We start from the raw sequence: 21931 nt of genomic DNA on the forward strand, positions 1-21931 counted from the left end.
GGATGATAAAAAGGCATCGGTACTTCTAAATCTAATGGGCGCAAGGACATACGGGCTGTTACGAAACTTAATCACTCCAGCCAAACCGATGGACAAGAATTTTAAGGAGATTGTTGATACCCTACAGGAGCACTTAAACCCAACACCGCTGCTGATAGCGGAACGATTCAAATTCTTCAGGAGGAATCAGCACAAGAATGAAAGTAACGCTGATTACCTCACCGAATTAAGGAAGCTGTCAAAGCACTGCCAATTTGGGGCAGGACTGGCAGATTCTCTTCGAGACAAATTCGTCTGCGGTCTCCTAAGTGAAGGAACACAGAAAAGGCTACTTTCTGAGAAAGATTTGACACTGGACAAGGCTTTCAGTGTGGCTGTATCATACGAAGCAGCAGCAAGAGGAGCTGCAGAGATACAGCAAAAGCCACAGGACTTCGGCACCCATGAAATGACACAGGGTTTTGAGAGATGTTATCGCTGCGGCAGATCCACCCATGACCAGAGGGACTGCTGGTTCAAGGACAAAGCATGCAGGCAATGCGGAAAGATGGGACACATTGCACGTGTATGCCGATCTGGAAACAAAAAATCCACTGACAGAAAAAAAATCAATAAGGAAAAGTACAAGTACAGAAAGGTACAAATGATGACGGACAGTAGCTCCGAAGACCAGAAGAGCGATAGCGACTCCGGAAACAAGAGACTAATCTGTCTCAAATTACATAATGTAATTGCCAAAGAAGATTACCAGACCATTTGGGTTACCCTCACGATAGCGGGGTCCCCAGTTAAAATGGAGCTAGATACAGGATCAGCTCTGACTGTCATAAGTCGACGGGATTACGAGCGGCTATTTCCGCATATACCTTTAAAAGACACATCCATTATCTTGAAAACATATATGGGGCAGAAAGTATACCCCAGAGGGAAAATAAGGGTGCCTGTTGTATACAACGGCAAGGAAATACAGAAGTTGTATTTATACATTCTGCAAGATGGTGGTCCACCGCTGTTGGGACGTGAATGGATCAGGAAGATACGTTTAGACGCACTCCATTCAGGCACTGACGGTGACCAGTAAGAAAAAAAATGATGACGACGTCATACCTGAATGATTAAAAGACATCTTGGCCAACGCCAAAGAAGTGTTTCAACAGGAACTAGGAACCTTGAAAGGCGTCACCGCCTCAATAAAAGTGGAAGATGCGGCAATTCCCAAGTTTTTTAAGGCAAGGCCGGTGCCATACGCAATTCGTCCAGCAGCCGAGGCAGAGCTGGAGAATTTGGAAAAGGCAGGCGTGTTATCCAAGATAGATTGGAGCGAGTGGGCAACACCCATCGTCCCGGTCATGAAGAAAACGTTGAATAATGATAAATCTGAAGAACAGAGAAAAATTCGCATCTGTGGGGACTTCAAGGTGACTGTAAACCCAGTCCTTCACACGGTACAGTATCCTCTTCCGAGGATAGAAGATATTTTCGCCTCACTATCCGGAGGGAAACCGTTTCACCAAAATTGACTTGGCACAGGCATATCTACAGATGGAGGTTGAGGAGGCCTCTAAAAAGTATCTCACAATAAACACACACAAAGGCCTGTACCAGTACAATCGACTGGTTTTCGGAGTAGCATCAGCTCCAGCTATCTGGCAAAGAGCTATGGAGCAAGTCTTGCAAGGGATTCCGGGGACTCAATGCTACCTAGACGACATCCTTGTAACAGGAGAAAATGACAACGAGCACCTTGCCAATTTGGAGCAGGTGCTCACTAGGCTGAGAGAACGGGGCCTACGAGCAAATCGCCCCAAGTGCGAATTTTTCCAGAAACAAATATCATATTGTGGCCACATAATTAACGAAGAAGGGTTGCATAAGTCACCTGAAAAAATTGAAGCGGTCATAAAAGCCGCAGCACCTGAAAATGTCTCACAATTAAGGTCGTTCCTGGGATTGATAAATTACTATCATAAATTTTTACCGAACTTGTCAACTGTTCTGCACCCTCTTAACGAACTGCTACAAACGGGAGTAATTTGGAAATGGAGCGAAGACTGTAAACGTGCCTTCCATAAATGCAAAGGCTTAATCACGTCCAAGGAAGTTTTGGCTCATTACAACCCATCACTGCCAATCAGACTGGCGTGCAATGCATCCCTTTACGGCGTAGGAGCGGTATTATCGCATAGATTCCCTGATGGCTCGGAGCGGCCGATAGCTTTTGCGTCACGCTCATTGAACTCAGCTGAGCGTAACTATGCCCAGATCGACAGGGAAGCACTCAGCCTGGTATGGGGAGTGAAGAAATTCAACCATTACCTACACGGACAAAAATTTACCTTGTTGACTGACCATCAGCCCCTCGTGTCCATATTCAACCCTAAAAAGGGCGTTCCCATTATTACAGCGCAAAGGCTACAGAGATGGTCCCTTTTCCTAGGGGCACACCAATATGACATAGAATACAAAGGATCAAAACAGCATGGAAATGCTGACGGTTTATCGCGTCTACCGTTGCCAACGGTAGAAGAGCCACCTACAGTGGACCCAGTGGAGATGTTCCACTCAATCATAGTGGAATGTCTCCCAGTAACAAATTCTACCATTGAAAAGGAAACGAGAAATGACCCGACTCTCTCACTAGTCTACGATTTAACGGTGAAGGGATGGCCAGCACATGGCGAACCACTGTTGCCAGCATTCTCGCAAAGAAGAGAACAGCTGTCAGTGTGCCGAGGAACCTTGATGTGTGGATCCAGAGTGGTGATTCCACCCAAACTCCAGGATAAAGTGCTAAAGGAGCTTCACGAGGGCCATCTGGGTGGAGTGAAAATGAAGAACCTAGCCAGAGCGTTTGTGTGGTGGCCAGGTATCGATGGAGACATTGAAGAAATGACCAAGGGCTGTCTAGGATGCCAGAAGGTCCAAAACGCCCCACCACAAGCCCCTCTACATCCATGGGAGTGGCCCTCATCTCCATGGCAAAGGGTACACATCGACTTTGCTGGTCCATTTATGGACTCAATGTTCTTAATCGCGGTTGATGCACACTCCAAGTGGCCGGAGGTAATAAAGATGTCCTCCACCACCACGGAAAAAACCATCACAGTATTAAGGACCATATTTGCTAGGAATGGGCTGCCTGAACAGATCTGTTCTGATAATGGACCGCAATTTGTGTCCGAAGAATTCAGGAAGTTCTTAAAAAACAATGGGGTTAAGCACTACATGTCCGCCCCATACCATCCCGCCACCAATGGATTGGCTGAAAGGTTTGTCCAGACCTTCAAGAAGGCCATAAAGGCCATGGGTAATGAAGACATAAATCTGCAGCATAAGGTAGATAACTTCTTGTTTGCATACAGGAATGCAACACGTGGTTACAAACCAAACTCCCGCCATGATGTTTTTCAATAGAAGACTAAGATGCCGGCTGGATTTGATCAAGCCAAACATCAGAAGGAACGTAGAGAATCGGCAATTTCAAGGCATGACTGAAAGGCCAACTAGAACCTTCCAGATAGGTCAACAAGTTTTGGCCCGGGACTACTGTACCGAGAAATGGCAGCCTGGAACTATTTGCACACGACTAGGACCGCTGATGTATACCGTGGACATTGGAGAAAGCATAATAAGGCACCATGCTGACCAGATCATAGAGTCATCCGAAAAAGGACAACCTACAGCACAACTTTATACGCCTAATGATGAAGCAGAGATACCCATAGTATCTACCTCCGATCCGGTGATACTGGAACCAGATGAACCCGACACTGGCATTCAAGCCGAATCGACCTTGCCAAAAGAACCTACTACACCACCGAAAACTACTACACCACCGAGGCGTTATCCGGACCGAGTCAGGAAGCCTCCAGAGAGACTGACTTATAATTGATTAACTGCAGTAAATGTGTAGATTATTGTTCTTGTAAACATGTTAATTAATGATTACTTAAAATGTTATGTACTGGTTGTCTAAAAGGGGAGGAATTGTGGTGTATGTGCCTTTAAGAGCCCCTGTGTACTGTAATGCCGGTAGTGGCCACTCGGGCTATATAAGCCTGTATAGTGTCTTGTATCTTTTAGTTCACCTCCAGACTTTGTTCAGTAAACACCTGTTAAACCAACTCCTGCATTCCGTGTCTCCATTAACACACGGATACAACAAAGACCTCATCAAACTACAGAGAATGTTCTCTGCAACCGGCTTTCCCAGCAAGATCAATCAAGGGAAAATAGCGTGGGTTGGCCAGAAGTTGATGAAGGCGGGACTGTAACCCGACAAGTGGGAGTCCCGCTTCCAAAAGCTCCCCATTGAGAAAATCACTCCCTTTGTGTCTGTCTTCACTGAAGAAGATGCAAAAGATTTTGCTGAAATAGTGGAGAACCAAGGCTCAGGCGAGAATGAGGAACTGAAAGAAATTAGTATTAGTAAAAAAAAATAGTACTGTACTAGAGAATCCCCTGGACCTGATGGCCTACATCCTAGGGTTTTCAAAGAGGTGGCTAAAGAGATAGTTGATGCATTGGTTGTCATTTTCCAAAATTTCATAGATTCTAGAACGGTTCCTGTAGATTGGAAGGTAGCAGATGTAACCCCACTATTTAAGAAAGGAGGGAGAGAGAAAAGGGGGAACTGCAGACCAGTTAGCCTGACATCAGTAGCAGGGAAAATGCTAGAATCTATTATTAAGGACATGGTAACAGGGCACTTAGAAAAAAATAATAGGATTGGGCAGAGTCTACACGGATTTATGAAAGGGAAATTGTGTTTGACGAATCTGTTAAGAGTTTTTTGAGGTTGTAACTAGCAGAATAGATACGGGGGAACCAGTGGATGTGGTGTATTTGGATTTTCAGAAGGCATCCGATAAGGTGCCACCAAGAGGTTATTAAACAAAATTAGGGCTCATGGGATTGGGGTAATATACTAGCATGGATTGGTTAACAGACAGAAAACAGATAATAAACTGAGTTTCGGGTTGGCAGGCTATAACTAGTGGGGTACCGCAAAGATCAGTGTTTGGGCCTCAGCTATTCACAATCTATATCAATGATTTGGATGAGGGGACCAAATGTAATATATCCAAGTTTGCTGATGATACAAAGCTGGGTGGGAATGTAAGTTGTGAGGAAGATGCAAGGAGGCTTCAAGGGGATATAGACAAGCTAAGTGAGTGGGCAAGAACATGACAAATGGAATATAATGTGGAGAAATGTGAAGTTATCCACTTTGGTAGGAAAAATAGAAAAGCAGAGTATTTTTTAAATGGTGCGCGATTGGGAAATGTTGGTGTGCAGAGGGACCTGGGTGTCCTTGTACACGAATCACTGAAAGTTAACATGAAGGTACAGCAAGCAATTAGGAAAGCAAATGGTATTTTGGCCTTTATTACAAGAGGATTTGAGTACAAGAGTAAAAACATCTTACTGCAATTATATTGGGCCCTGGTGAGACCACACCTGGAGTATTGTGTACAGTTTTGACCTCCTTACCTAAGGAAGGATATACTTGCCATAGCGGGAGTGCAATGAAGGTTCACCAGACTGATTCCTTGGATGGGGGGATTGTGCTATGAGGAGAGATTAAGTAGACTAGGCCTATATTCTCTAGAGTTTAGAAGAATGAGAGGTGATCTCATTGAAACATACAAAATTCTTACAGGGCTTGACAGGGTAGATGCAGGGAGGATGTTTCCCCTGGCTGGGGAGTCTAGAACCAGGGGTCACAGTCTCGGAATAAGGGGTTGGCCCTTTATGACTGAGATTAGGAGAAATTTCTTCACTCGGAGGTTCTAAATCTTTGGAATTCTCTACCCCAGAGGGCTGTGGAAGCTCAGTTGTTGAGTATATTCAAGACAGAGTGATGCGCTATCAATTACTCAAAAGACTGAGGTTAAGCGAGTAACTAACAGGCTTTTATTAACAAGAGAATGAAGGTGTGCCTCGAGTGGTCGACCAGTCCAGAGTACAGAGGGACTGTGGAGCAGTCACCTTTATACCTGGACTCGTGGGAGGAGTCAGCCGAGGCATGTACAGACATGTACACAGTGGAATACAAACACCCACACAGGCAGGTATAACAGTGGTTTACCACATTCACCCCTTGTTTAAAAATGAGTCCGGCGAGGTGAAGTGTATTAAAAGTTTGTGTATTGGAGTCTCTCCGGAGGTCTTGTCTGCCGCTGTGATCGACGTGGCGACGGCAGGGGTAGTGAAGCTTCCGGCGTCGAGTCCCGCGTAGGCTGGGGCACTGGTGTGTAGTCCTCGTGGGTGTCGAGCGGGTCGCGGGGCCCAGGCGTGCCGTCTGCTGGGGTTGGATATTGGATCGTGGGGGGGGGGGTGGTAGTGGGTAGTGGGTTACTAGGGCCCCCGAGGGTGCGAGGTCTCGTATGGAGACTGTGTCCTTCCACCCGTCCGGGTACGCAATGTAAGCATACTGGGGGTTGGCGTGGAGGAGGTCGACCCTCTCGACCAGGGGGTCCGTTTTATGGGTCCTCACGTGTCTTCTCAGTAGGACCGGCCCTGGGGACGTCAGCCATGGCGGTAGCGATGTCCCCGATGTGGACTTCCTTGGGAAGACAAACATTTTCTCATGAGGGGTGGCGTTAGTGGCAGTGCAGAGCAGTGACCGAATAGAGTGGAGCGCATCGGGGAGCACATCCTGCCAGCGGGAGGTCGGAAGGCCCCTAGACTTTAAGGCTAGCAGGGCGGCCTTCCAAACTGTCGCATTCTCTCTTTCCACCTGTCCGTTCCCCCGGGGGTTGTAACTGGTGGTCCTGCTTGTGGCAATACCCCTAGCAAGCAGGTACTGGCGGAGTTCGTCGCTCATAAACGATGAGCCCCGGTCGCTATGGATATAGCTGGGGAAACCGAACAGGGTGAAGAGGTCGTTCAGACATTTAATGACCGTGGCACTGGTCATGTCCGGGCAGGGGATGGCGAACGGGAAACGGGAGTACTCATCAATGATGTTGAGGAAGTACACATTGCGGTCGGAGGAGGGGAGAGGCCCTTTAAAATCAACGCTCAGGCGCTCGAAGGGGCGAGTGGCTTTTATCAGGTGAGCCCTGTCTGGTCTATAAAAGTGCGGTTTGCACTCAGCGCAGACTTGACAGTTCCTGGTCATGGTCCTAACCTCCTCAATGGAGTAAGGCAGGTTGCGGGCCTTGATGAAGTGGAAGAACCTGGTGACCCCCGGGTGGCAGAGGTCATTGTGGAGGGCCCGCAGTCTATCGATCTGCGCGCTGGCGCAGGTGCCACGCGATAGAGCATCCGGGGGTTCATTGAGCTTCCCGGGCTGGCACAAGATCTCGTAATTGTAGGTGGAAAGTTCGATTCTCCACCTCAAGATCTTGTCGTTTTTGATTTTGCCCCTCTGCTTGTTGTTAAACATGAAAGCAACTGAACGCTGGTCAGTGAGCAGGGTAAATCGTTTTCCGGCCAGGTAGTGCCTCCAATGACGCACAGCCTCCACAATAGCCTGGGCCTCCTTCTCAACAGCGGAGTGTCTGGTCTCCGGGCCCTGGAGGGTTCGTGAAAAGAAGGCCACGGGTCTCCCCGCCTGATTAAGGGTAGCGGCCAGGGCAAAGTCGGACGCGTCGCTTTCCACCTGGAAGGGGATGGATTCGTCCACTGCATGCATGGTGGCTTTGGCAATGTCTTCCTTGATACGGTGGAAGGCTAAGCGGGCCTCTGCCGTCAAGGGAAAAGAGGTGGACTTGATCAGCGGACGGGCCTTGTCCGCATAGTAGGGGACCCACTGGGCGTAATAGGAGAAAAACCCTAGGCACCTCTTCAGAGCTTTTAGGCAGTGGGGCAGTGGGAGTTCCATAAGGGGACGCATCCGGTCGGGCTCGGGACCGATGACTCCATGTTCCACAACACAGCCAAGGATGGCGAGGCGGGTTGTGCGGAATATGCACTTCTCCTTGTTATACGTCAGGTTCAGGAGTTGGGCGGTGCAGAGGAATTTTTCGAGGTTTGCGTCATGGTCCTGCAAGTCATGGCCGCAGATGGTCACATTGTCCAGATATGGGAAAGTGGCCTGCAACGCATTTTGATCGACCATCCGGTCCATCTCCCTTTGGAAGACGGAGACCCCGTTGGTGACGCCAAAGGGAACCCTAAGGAAGTGATAGAGGCGGCCGTTTGCCTCAAAGGCAGTATACTGGCGGTCCTCAGGGCGGATAGGGAGCTGGTGGTACGCTGATTTCAGGTCAATGGTCGAGAAGACGCGGTACTGCGCGATCTGGTTGACCATATCAGCTATGCGGGGGAGTGGGTAAGCGTCCAGCAGGGTGTAGCGATTTATTGTCTGGCTGTAGTCGATGACCAGGCGCTGCTTCTCGCCGGCCTTAACGACCACAACCTGGGCTCGCCAGGGGCTGGTGCTGCCCGCAATAATCCCCTCCTTCAGGAGCCGCTCCACTTCGGTTTTAATGAAAACCCTGTCCCCGGCACTGTATCGCCTGCTCTTTGTGGCGATGGGCTTACAGTCGGGGGTGAGGTTAGCAAACAGTGGGGGGGGGGGTGACTCTGAGTGTGGAGAGGTTGCACCTGGTGCGCGGCGGGCAGTTTGGAAGCTGCTGGCTGCGGACTGTGAGTGGGGGGAGGGGTCCACCGTACGCCATCGTAACACTTTTAAGGTGGCACTGAAAATCTAACCCCAGTAGAACGGCAGCGCAGAGGTGGGGCAGGACCAGAAGTTTAAAGTTATCGTACACAGTCCCGTCTACTAAGAGTGTCACCACACAGTAGCCACCAATGTCCGCCGACTGGGACTCGGAGGCCATAGAAATCCGCTGGTGTGCAGGCAGGACTGGGAGAGAGCAACGCCGCACCATGTCGGGGTGGATGAAGCTCTCCGTGCTCCCAGAGTCAAAAAGGCAGGTTGTTTCATGACCATTTACCTTAATGTCCATTGTGGACCGGGCCAGTTGGTGCGGTCTTGCTTGGTCCAGCATAACGGAGGCCAGCGTAGGGGTCGGTGTGTCGCTGCGGGTATCAGATGAGGCGGTGTTGGGGGCCTGCTGCGTCCCGGCTGGCGTCCAAGATGGCGGCGTCCATGATCCCCATGTGGCTGGAGGCGTCCAAAATGGCTGCTGTTCCGGTGGTTCACACATGGCTGGGGAGGCCCAAGATGGCGGCCCGCACGGCCCACACGCGGCGCTGCTGGGGTTTGGGGTGGCTTTGGCCCTGCAGACGCTGGCGTAGTGTCCCTTCTTCCCGCAGCCCGAGCAGATCGCATTTTTCGCCGGGCAGCGCGCTCTGGGGTGTTTGGCCTGGCCACAGAAGTAGCATTTCTGGCCTTGGGACACTGCTGCGGTAGTTGGGCCGTTGCTGGGATGTGGCTGTGGTGGCATGGCGCTATGAGACGGTCCTACCGTGTCCCAGGCTGTCGTTCCCCGTGGCGTCCACGGTGCAGAGGAGTAGGCATCCATGCCCCGGTAGGCTGCGTCCAATGATAGTGCGAGTTCAGAGGCCTTGTTGAGGTCGAGGTCACTCTGCTCCAACAGTCGCTGTCGGGTGTAATTGGACCTGTGGCCCGCTACAAAAGCGTCCCAGATAAGTTCCTGTGTGTACACGGCGGCCTTTACATCCTTACAACCACAGGCCCGGCCAAGCACAGACAGTGCCTGAAGGTATTCCTCGGTCGATTCCCCAGGTTGTTGTTTACGACTCCCCAGGAGGTGCCTGGCGTACACATCGTTCACTGGGCGCGTGTACTGGTCCTTGAGGAGCTTGAGAGCAGCCGTGTACGAGGTCGCGTCCTGGATGACCGAGTACGCTCGGTGGTTCACTTTGGAGGTCAGGACATCCAGTTTGTCCTCATCCGATTTGACCGTTGCAGCGGAGGCGATCAGGAATCTTTCAAAGCACCTAAGCCAGTGAGCAAACTTGGTGGATGCGTCCGCCTCCCGATGGTCTAAGTCCAGGCATGCTGGTGTGAGGATCTTCTCCATTATAAAAAAATCTTGTTAATAAAATTGATGCGCTATCAATTACTCAAAAGACTGAGGTTAAGCGAGTAACTAACAGGCTTTTATTAACAAGAGAATGAAGGTGTGCCTCGAGTGGTCGACCAGTCCAGAATACAGAGGGACTGTGGAGCAGTCACCTTTATACCTGGACTCGTGGGAGGAGTCAGCCGAGGCATGTACAGACATGTACACAGTGGAATACAAACACCCACACAGGCAGGTATAACAGTGGTTTACCACACAGAGTTCGATAGATTTTTGAATATTAAGAGAATCAAGGGATATGGAGACAGTGCAGGAAAGTGGAGATGAGGTAGAAGATCAGCCAAGATCTTATTGAATGGCGGAGCAGGCTCGAAGATCCAAATGGCCTACTCCTGCTCCTATTTCTTATGTAAACCTGTCTTGACTCATGCAAAAGCAAAATACTGCAGATGCAGGAAATCTGAAATAAAAACAGAAAATGCTGGAAATACTCAGCAGGTCAGGCAGCATCTGTGGAGAGAGAAGCAGAGTTAACGTTTCAGGTCGATAACCTTTCGTCAGAACCCTAGGCAAGGGTTGATTTGACTCCTGTTGGGATATGGTTCTATGGTAGTGTTGCCAACTCTGGTCAGACACATACCTGGAGGTATCATCACATGACCTCCTAACTCCAGCTCCCACACTCCTGCCGTAAGTCACCCAACATGCCCATACCTGCGGCACATCGCCTTTCCACGCCAATTCGAAAAGAAATGCACTCTTCATTCCTGACTTGGTCAAACAGCCTTTTTCCCCATGTCTGAGGTTTTTCTAACTAATGAGCAAAAATGTTCAAAGAAATTCAAAGAAAAACACTTTTTTTTATTGCCCCAGTGATTTTTCTCCTGGGCTGCTCAGAGCGGTGTCCTGGAGATTAACTTTTAATTCCTGGAGACGTCAGGGGAATCCTAGAGCTTTGGCAACCCTATTCCATGGGTGCCAGCTTGCTCCAGTATCTCACCCAATTGGCCAGTCTTTATGTGCGAGTTGGCTATTGACTTGGAAGTCCTTACTTGACATCCATACACACTCATTCTCCAGCATGGATTAGCAATCAGGATGGGAGTTCTTGCTGATTTTTCCTCTTCCTAGCCTAGAATCTTGAGACCAATTGTAACGCCCGACTGCTGCTGCAATTGAGATCCGCCAACTCCGATCAGACTGGCGATCAACCTTAGGTCCTTCCTGATCTGTATTCACCAGGCACTGCACTTAATTACTGAGCCATCCAGGGAGCTGCCATTATGTATCGACTGTTGCAGTTTATATGGATATAATTTGGGTGAGAGACATTGTACAAGTGAACTGAGCAAAAAATATTAACAGCTACAAATGTTCAATTATCTGGACTGAACACAGTGGGTGCAGGTAGAACAAATGGCTTTGAATTTTCTATTTCAATTTGCATAACTGCAACAACCTCCCTTATGATGTCTGCAAAATCCTTAGTTTTGATACAGTAAACATCAATGAATTGACTTTCTCAGGGACAAAGACTTTTATCACTGATTAGCAACAGTTGCTTATTAAAAGTGGTGACAGACTGCAAAATGACATAGCCATTGACTGTTGTTTGTCTCCTGCAGCCAACAGTTGATCACCTGTCCTTTCCTGCAGCTGGTATGTGGCCTGGAAGCAGAATATAAACCCACAAACCAGCTTGGTGAAATTAGTGCTGCAGATGGCTGACCCTGATGATATTTGTGAAGAAAAAGGTTGTGATTCTTAAAGCAAATACCTTTGAGCCAAGAATGCTATCAACTGTCAGTTTGCTTCGAGCCCTATACCAGACCTAAAGCTCATAATCCAGGTGGATGCTCCAGTGCAGCGCTGTGGGAGTGTTGTATTCTCGGAGGAGGCGACCTTTGGATGAGCTGTTAAACTGGGGGTCCTGCCTGCCTGTTCCGGTGGTTTGGGTTCAAGGTCCCTTGACAATATTTGAAGAACAGCAGGGAATTCTCTTAACAAGTACCACCAAAAATAAACAGAATAATTGAAAATTCATCTCGTTGTTATGGGATGTTGCAATGGCTGCCACCTTGTCCTACATAACAACAAGAATTGCATTTTAGACTATTTCATTTTGTGAAACACTTTAGGATATCTTGATGTGATAAGCCATTTATAGATACTAGTTTTATTTTTATGCTTAAAAACTATCTGAGTGTTTAATGGCAACAGCAATTTATAGATGAAAGATCACTTCTCCCCTCCTCAGTTCTCTGAGTGCAGCCTAATTTCATTCATTGTCTCTTTCAGGCAGTTCAGATGGTAAATCAAAGGTTGCTGGAGAGAAATCCTGAAGAAAAGCAGCTCTTTGAAGTTATCCTTATGTCAACTCACAGCGCTGAAGGCGGAGTGCGGATCATTAATAGTATAAATCATTATGGTGAGTTGGCACATATACAACTGAGGTGTTCATGACAGGTCACGTCTGTATTCATTCTTGCATACCTTCTAGCAGTTTATCCTACACTTACCTCTACTGTTGCATGTTGGAAAGAAGAAAATAAGTCCTGTTTATGAAAAATATTCTCCCATTAATTATTTATTCATTCATTCTCTTCACTATTACTTTTAAATACTTATTCATATTTACAGAACTACTCTTTATCGATTTTGTTTTGAAAAGACTGGAGCAAACACCCTGGGCTGGTATTAGTCAAGGGATCCCGTTCCCCTCCCGCCGCCCCCCCCCCCCTCAATATATCCACTCTTCATAGCTAGTGAGATCAGCCATTTTTTTGTGTTTTTCTCCCTCTACTTTTCTCTTACCCCTTCTCTTCAGAGGCAATGACCATGCATGGGTGCCCCCCCCCCAGTATCATTCTTCATGTGCAAGCATAGACCACAAGTGTTGGCAAGCTATTCAGCTCTGGAGGGTATCACATCTAACTTGATCATGTTCACAAGTTGCTTACTTTTCAACTGGAATCACTGGATAGAGATCAAGAACAGGAAGGCTGGTGATCCTTTTCCCCTTTCTAGCCCAGGGATGCTGAGGTCAATTGTAGTTGCCCAACTTGGCTGAGATCAACTAAAGCATTGGTAGTGTGATAATATCATCATCTTGCAAAACACTTCTCTTTATCCAGGGTAATTGTGCATTCAGTACCAACATGGGGAAGTGTCTTGCCAGGTGCAGATGACAGTGATACTGTAAAAAGATTCTTATTTTGTTTGAACTAATAGTGGCATCGGGCTTCCCCTACCAGTTCCTGACAAGTGCTCCCTTCTACAAGAAGTGCAGCACTAATACAACTGGTTCAAACAAACTAAAAGTAAGAAACTTCCACTGCAACATGTACACGCTTTAGCTGCAGGCTCTCTCATGCCAATGCACTGATAGTGAAGCTAATGTTCTGCTTATGAGTTAGGCACTAACATGTGCATTTAATACTGTAATTCTTTGAATGCGCTGTATCTTTATGGCAAGATATGGCAAATAGAGCCTTTAGCAATGTGGTGGCTACATTATGGTCTGACCCAACTAACACCAGTCTGACACATTCTTGGAACCAGCATGGTTAACTTTTTAGCAACTGTAAGTAGCCTAGTGGAGCTCTGGACCAGAGAAATAGGAGTTTAACAACTAACCTCGACTGATGTTGGAATCCAGGCATCTCTAAGCAGAGTTTCACTAGTCATCGGCTGTGTCACCACATGGAATACTTCTGCTAATAGAACTCTCCATCTTTATTGGACAGTAAAGAAAGGAAGTAAAGAAACATCTTGCATTTATATAACGCCTTTCACGACCTCAGGACGTCCCAAAGTGCTTTACAGCCAATTAAATTTTTTTGAAATGTAGTTACTGTCGTAATGTAAGAAACATGGCAGCCAATTTGCGCACAGCAAGATTCCACAAGCAGCAATTAAATAAATGACCTGGTTTAGTAATGTATGTTGAGGGATAAATGTTGTCCAGGATACTGGGAAGGACTCACCTGCTCTTCTTCGAATCTTTTACATCCACCTGATAGGGCAGACTTGGTTTAATGTCTCACTTGAAAGACGGCACCTCCAACGGTGCAGCACTCCCTCAGTACTGCACTGGAGTGTCAGCCTAGATTTTGTGCTCATGGTGGGACTTGAACCCACAACCATTCGACTCAGGCGAGAGTGCTACCAACTGAGCCACAGCTGACACCAAAGTAGGAATGGGTAGAAGATTTAGCAGACAACAGCAGTGTCCCACCCTGAAAGTGCAGCTCGTTTTGGTCCAGATTGTTGATATAAGCCTACATCTTGTATTTCCCTTCTAGGTTTGGACATTAGCAGATTTTGCTTTCTAAATGGAAAAGATCCTTCAAAGTACCTACAATCACATGATGTGAAGCTGTTCCTTTCAGCATGTGAATCTGCTGTTTGCAATGCACTGAAAAAAAGTAAGTGTCCTGATTTGTAGAGCTTCTGCGTAACACAGAGAAAGAAGGGCTCCTTGGGGGCATTGCACCTGAAATTTCAGCCGAGGAATTGAGTGGGAGTTAATGGGTATTCGAGGCTGGATTTCTTAGGTAATGAGGTATCTGGAAGAGGAATTGCATAGAAGAATGTGGGATATCATTGAGAGGATTGCATGGGATTGAGAGACAACCAGAGAAGGGGACTGAGTGGCTTGTACAGGGAATTGAGATACTCACAGGGGATTATGCAGGGCATGAGGGGTACCCAGAACAGTTTTTGCAGACAGAAATGAAGTGTATCCTAGGGGAAATGCATAAGTACCCTCATTTCCCATGCGGACTCTCCTGGGGTATGTGTCACTCACCTGAACAACTCTTTCTGGGGAATGAGGGATACCTGGCTAACCTCAATTTCTTCACTCGAGCTCAGAGTCATAAAGCCCAATTATAATCGTGCAGCTGAGATCCGCTAACCTCATAAATATGATCATGCAATTCATATATGAATTAAGATATAAGTTTTTTTCCCCCACAGGCATTCCTGCAGCTCTAATGATTCAGCAAGATAGTAACACCACAAAGGATCAACTAAAGGTGGCATTTGATGGGGACTCGGTGTTGTTCTCAGATGAGACTGATGTTGTATTCAGAGAGAAGGGCCTGGATGAGGTCATCAAGTATGAGAAGAACCTGGAGCATGTTCCTATTGGAGAAGTAAGGTTTATATTATCCAGTCAGAAATTGTTGCATGATGTTCACAGTTTATTAGCCACCTCCTCTGTAATTCACATTTAAACCTTGCATGTCATCCTGAAGCACCTTTGCTGATTCCCAAAACCCGATGTTTCAGGCAAACCTAGCAACTGCAGTTCTCCAGACAGGGTAATGGAAAAGTGCAATTGGGAGATTTGCCTGTTACATCAATAGTAGTAACTGGCACAGAGGTCTCGTGATCTTTCCGCGTGAGGTTTATACTTTATCTTGGCGCTCTTCTGTGTATTGTGCTGGTGTCTGATTTCAAACGTGCTGTCCGGGCAGTTTCTGAGTGGAGGGTGTGCACCTCCCCACAGGGGGTTGAGGGACAAAACAATAGGATAGATCATTCTGTTGAAATTACAAATGGACTCCTTTCACTTGCTCTATGCTCTTTAGGAATAGCCCTGCCTCCAAATAGCATTTTCTTTCACTGGTGAGAAGGAGAACAAACAATGATGCATCCCAACTTTGATCAACACCCACAGTCAGGCAGGCAGTGAATGGAGAAGTGGATCTGTCAAGGGTCACATGCAGAGAAAGCTGGAATGGGATGTAAATGCCTCCCAACTTGTATTATTACTTTGCTGTGTACAGTGTGTATTTCAACTCACTAATATTTTCTTTTCTCTGTTAGTTTTAACAAATCTGTAAAAAAAAAAAAAAAAAAAAAAAAATGTTTGCATTTACAAATTCACTAACATAGAAAGATAGAAGCTAGGAGCAGGAGTGGGCCATTCGGCCCCTCGAGCCTGTTCCACCATTTAATGCGATCATGGCTAATCATCCAAATTCAGTACCCTGTCCCTGCTTTCTCCCCATATCCCTTGATCCCTTTAGCCTTAAGAAATATATCTGACTCCTTCTTGGATATATTTAATGAATTGGCCTCAACTGCCTTCTGTGCTAGAGAATTCCACAGCTTCACCACTCTCTGGGTGAAGAAATTCCTCCTCATCTCAGTCCTAAATGGCTTACCCCTTATCCTTAGACTGTGACCCCTGGTTCTGGACTCCCCCGCCATCGCGAACATCCTACCTGCATCTAGTCTGACTAGTCCTGTTAGAATTTTATAAGTTTCAATGAGATCCCCTCTCATTCTTCTAAACTCTAGCGAATATAAGCCTAATCGACACAATCTCTCTTCATAACGTCATTCCTGCCATCCCAGGTATCAGTCTGGTGAATCTTCGCTGCACTCCCTCCATGGCAAGAACATCCTTCCTCAGACAAGGCAACCAAAACTGCACACAATACTCAAGGTGTGGTCTCACCAAGGCCATGTACAACTGCAGCAAGACATCCTTGCTCCTGTATTCGAATCCTCTCGCTATGAAGGCCAACATACCATTTGCCGCCTTAACCGCCTGCTGCATCTGCATGCTTACCTTCAGCGACTGGTGCACAAGGACACTCGGGTCTCATTGCACTTCCCCTTTTCCCAATCTATTGCTGTTCAGATAATAATCTGCCTTCCTGTTTTTGCCACCAAAATGGATAACCTCGCATTTATCCACATTATACTGCATTTGCCATGCATCTGCCCAACCACCCAACCTGTCCAAATCATACTGGAGTTTCTCTGCATCCTTCTCACAGCACACACGCCCACTCAGCTTTGTGTTGTCTGCAAACTTGGAGATATTACATCTAGTTCCCTCGTCTGGATCATTAATATATATTGTGAATAACTGGGGTCCTAGCACCAATCCCTGCGGTACCCCACTAGTCACTGCCTGCCACTCAGAAAAAGACCCGTTTATTCCAACTCTTTGCTTCCTGTCTGCCAACCAGTTCTCTATCCAGATCAGTACCTTACCATCAATCCCATGTGCTTTAACTTTGCACGCTAATCTCTTATGCGGGACCTTATCGAAAGCCTTCTGAAAGTCCAAATACACCACATCCAATGGTTCTCCTTTATCTATTCTACCAGTTACATCCTCAAAAAATTCCAGTAGATTAGTCAAGCATGATTTACCTTTTGTAAATCCATGTTGACTTTGTCTGATCCTGTCACTGTTTTCCAAGTGCTCTGCGATTGTATCTTTTATAATGGACTCTAGCATTTTACCCACTACCGATGTCAGGCTTACCGGTCTATAATTCCCCGTTTTCTGTCTACCACCTTTTTTAAATAGTGGGATTACATTAGCTACCCTCGAATCCATGGGAACTGTTCCAGAGTCTATAGAATTTTGGAAGATGACCAGCAATGCATCTACTATTTCTAGGGCCACTTCCTTAAGTACCCTATGATGTAGATTATCAGGCCCTGGGGATTTATCGGCCTTCAATCCCGTCAATTTCCCGAACACCATTTCCCTACAAATACTGATTTCATTTAGTTCCTCCCTCTCATTAGACCCTATGTTCCCCGACATCTCTGGGAGGTTATTTGTGCCCTCCTTTGTGAAGACAGAACCAAAGTATGTATTTAGTTGGTCTGCCATTTCTTTGTCCCCAATTAGAAATTCCCCTGATTCTGTCTGCAAGGGACCTACGCTTGACTTCACCAATCTTTTTCTCTTCACATATCTATAGAAGCTTTTACAGTCAGTTTTTATGTTCCCTGAAAGCTTACTCTCATACCCTATTTCCCCCTCTTAATTAATCCCTTTGTGCTCCTTTGCCGAATCTTAAACTGCTCCCAATCCTCTGGTTTGCTGCTTTTTCTTGCCAATTTATATGTCCTCTCCTTGGATCTTATGCTATCCCTAATTTCCCTTGTTAGCCACGGTTGAGCCACCTTTTTTGTTTTATTTTTATGCCAAACAGGGATGAACAAATTCTGTAGTTCATCCATGCAATCTTTAAATGTTTGCCATTGCCTATCCACCGTCAACCCTTTAAGTAACGTTCCCCAATCCATCCTAGCCAACTCGCGCCTCATACCATCGTAGTTTCCTTTATTTAAATTCAGTACCCTAGTCTCTGAGTCAACTACTTCACTCTCCATCTTAATGAAGAATATTATGATCGTTCCTCCCCAAGGGGCCTCACACAACAAGATTGCTAATTAATCCTTTCTCATTACATAATACCCAGTCTAAGATGGCCTGATCTCTAGTTGGTTCCTCAACAAATTGGTCCAGGAAACCATCCCGTAAACACCCCAGGAATTCCTCCTCCACAGTATTGTTACTAATTTGGTTAGCCCAATCTATATGTAGATTAAAGTCACCCATGATAACTGCAGTGCCCTTATTGCACGCGTCTCTAATTTCCCGTTTAATGCCATCGCCAACCTCAGCATTACTGTTTGGGGGTCTGTATACAACTCCCACTAACGTTTTCTGCCCTTTGGTATTTCTCAGCTCTACCCATACAGATTGCACATCATCAGAGCTAATATCCTTCCTTACTATTGTGTTAATCTCCTCTTTAACCAGCAATGCTAACCCACCTCATTTTCCTTTTTGCCTGTCCTTCCTGAATATTGAATACCCCTGGATGTTGAATTCCTAGCCTTGGTCACCCTGGAGCCATGTCTCCGTAATCCCAATTGTATCATATCCGTTTACATCTATTTGTGCAGCTAATTCATCCACCTTATTACGAATGCTCCTCGCATTAAGACACAAAGCCTTCAGGCTTGTTTTTTAAACACTCTTAGACCTTTTAGAATTATTGTTTACTGTGGCCCTGTTTGATTTACACCCTTGATTTCTCTGGCCTAGAAATTCACTATGGCCCCGCCAGCTGGCTAGCGCCCAAAAGTTAGCGCTGGGCGGGAAGCCTATAGCGATCGCCAGATATTCATTGTTAGCGCCCCAATTCGGAAGCAGGCGCTATACCAGGGTGTGCCTGCCTCCGCTTGGTGCGCTGACACTGAATATCACCGCACTTGGCGCCGCTGCGCCAGGCGCTGCGCAGCAGCAGGCTGCGGTACTGCAGGCCTCCTCCTTCTCTTAAGGGGGAGCTGCCTGCAACGGGGAGATCGCCGCTGGATAGTGCCGGCAAATCAGCCCGGCACTACGGAAAGCAGCCGGCAATGCTGGGGGGGTGGAGGAGGCCGGGGAAGGAGGTGCGGGCAGGCTGCCGCCGCAAAAGCGGCCGGCTGCACCTTCCGCTTTAAAGCGCCCCACTAAGGCAGCAGGACGGCCCCGTTTTCTGGTCGCTGTTTGCGGCCGCTTCGGAGGAGGCGGCCGCAACTAAATATGGGGATTGGCGCGGTTTCGGGGCGGAACCGGGGCACTGCGCACACCGATGACGTCATCGGTGCCGGCGCAGCGCTAACGGCTACCGCCGCCAATACCGCTGCGCTGAATATCTGCGCAAACTCATTTTTGGCGCAAACTCACCCTTTAGGCGTTAACTGGGCGCAAAGCTGGCAGCGCCTTAATGAATTTCTAGGCCTCTGACTTCTACTTTTGCTTTTCTCCTTCCTGTCTTTTGCTTCTATCCTTGCTTCCCTTTCCTCTGTCTCCCTGCACATGTTCCCAACCCCCTGCCATTTTAGTTTAAACCCTCCCCAACAGCACTAGCGAACACTACTCCTAGGACATCGGTCCTGGTCCTGCCCAGGTGCAAACCGTCCAGTTTGTACTGGTCCCACCTCCCCCAGAACCAATTCCAATGTCCCAGGAATTTGATTGCCTCCCCCTTGCACCATTCCTCTAGCCATGTATTCATCTGAAATATCCTTCTATTTCTACTCTGACTAGCACGTGGCACTGGTAGCAATCCTGAGATTACTAACTTTGAGGTCCTATTTTTTAATTTATCTCCTAACTCGCTATATTCAGCTTTTAGGACCTCATCCCATTTTTTACCTATATCGTTTTAACCTATATGCACCACGACAACTGGCTGTTCACCCGTTCCCTCCAATATGCCCTGCAGTCGCTCCGAGACATCCTTGACCCTTGCACCAGGGAGGCATCAAACCATCCTGGAGTCTCGTTTGCGGCCGCAGAAACGCCTATCGATTCCCCTTGCAATAGAATCCCCTATCACTATAGCTTTCCTGCTCTTTTTCCTCCCGTCCTGTGCAGCAGAACCAACCATGGTGCCAAGAAGTTGCTTGCTGCTGCCTTCCCCCGATAAGCCATCCTCCTCAACAATATCCAAAGCAGTATATCTGTTTGAGAGGGGGAATGGCCACAGGGAACCCCTGCACTACCTGCCTGCGCCTACTACTCTGCCTGGTCGTCACCCATTCCCTTCCTGCTTGTGCAGGCTTTACCTGCGGTGTGACCAACTCATTAAACATGCTATCCACGACGTCCTCAGCATCATGAATGCTCCAGTATGTATCCATTCGCTGCTCCAGCACCGCAATGCGGTCTGCCAGTAGCTGCAGCTGGATACACTTCCTGCACACATTGTCGTCAGGGACACAGGAAGTGTCCCTGATTTCCCACATAGTGCAGGATGAGCAGCCATGGGGCCGAGCTGTGCTGCCATGACTTACCCTTTAATTAATTTAAATTAAATTAAATCAAATCAATACCATTAATTACACAACAATTAAATGATATACTCAAGGGCCCTTGTTTACTTGCACTCCCCGCTACACAACAGAGACCTTAGAAACTATAACCACAAAATTGAGACCTTCTAAACTTTATAAACTATTAACCTTAACTGTGAAACTATAGAGCAGTATAAATACTCACCTGGCCGTACTCACCCAATCAGCTGCTTCCTCTTTCCTGCGTCACTTTTTGAATCGTGACGTGGCTCTGGAACGCTGCCACCGGTCTGAGAGATTGGTAAGTCTCTGAAAAAATGCCCGCGAAAGTGAGTTTAAATACTTACTGTACTCTCCTGCCACTCCCGACACCGGCCTCTGAAGTGCATACAAGAGAATATTGTGGATTGAGATGCTTCTGTCATAAAGGGACAGTGTGCAATTATTGTAGGTCAGGTCTTCTAACCATATTTCATATTTTTGCTGAACCTCAGCCTATCTCACCCAAGAGAGTGCAAGTGGGGCCAACAGTAACAAGAAAGAACATAAGAAATAGGAGCAGGAATAGGTCACTTGGCCCCTCACGCCTGCTCCGCCATTTAATAAGATCATGGCTGATCTTGGGCTCAAAGCCACTTCCCTGCCCGCTCCCCATAACCCTTCACTCCCTTATCTTGCAAAAATCTCTCTCTCTCTCCACCTTAAATGTATTTAATGACCCAGCCTCCACAGCTCTCTGCGGCAGAGAATTCCACAAATTTATGACCCTCTGAGAGAAGAAATTCCTCCTCATCTCAGTTCTAAAAGGCCAACCCTTTGTTCTGAAACTATGCCCCCGAGTTCTAGATTTCCCCACGAGGGGAAACATCCTCTCTGCATCTACCTTGTCGAGCCTCCTCAGTATCTTATATATTTCAATAAGATCACCTCTCATTCTTCTAAATTCCAATGAGTATAGGCCCAACCTGCTCAACCTTTCCTCGTAAGTCAACCCCCTCATCTCTGGAATTAACCTAGTGAATCGTCTCTGAACTGCCTCCAATGCAAGCTTATCCTTCCTTAAATAAGGAGACCAAAACTGTACACAGTACTCAAGGTGTGGTCTCACCAATACCCTGTACAGTTGTAGCAGGACTTCCCTGCTTTTATACTCCAAACCCCTTGAAATAAAGGCCAACATTCCATTTGCCTTTTTGATTACTTGCTGTACCTGCATGCTAACTTGTGTTTCATGCACAAGGACCCCCAGGTCCCTCTGAACTGTAGCATTTTGTAATCTCTCTCCATTTAAATAATAATTTGCTTTTTTATTTTTCCTGCCAAAGTGGATAACCTCGCACTTTCCCACATTA

At 47.1% G+C, this 21931-nt stretch overlaps 1 protein-coding gene across 3 annotated transcripts in view; it reads left to right on the forward strand.

The window, feature by feature from the left end:
• Window positions 1-21931, forward strand: part of LOC147106739 (cytosolic 5'-nucleotidase 1A) — an 86659-nt gene that overhangs the window by 48152 nt on the left and 16576 nt on the right. For all 3 annotated transcript variants that reach the window (XM_086007814.1, XM_086007815.1, XM_086007816.1), the window contains exons 5-7: window positions 12264-12393; window positions 14270-14392; window positions 14946-15124. In XM_086007814.1, coding sequence (XP_085863940.1) covers window positions 12264-12393; window positions 14270-14392; window positions 14946-15124 — 432 coding nt within the window. The remainder of the gene's footprint in view (window positions 1-12263; window positions 12394-14269; window positions 14393-14945; window positions 15125-21931) is intronic.

The sequence above is a fragment of the Somniosus microcephalus genome, chromosome 15, assembly GCF_052327205.1.
Source record: "Somniosus microcephalus isolate GS21.2 chromosome 15, FLI_Smic_1.0, whole genome shotgun sequence".
NCBI classification, from domain to species: Eukaryota; Metazoa; Chordata; class Chondrichthyes; order Squaliformes; family Somniosidae; genus Somniosus; species Somniosus microcephalus.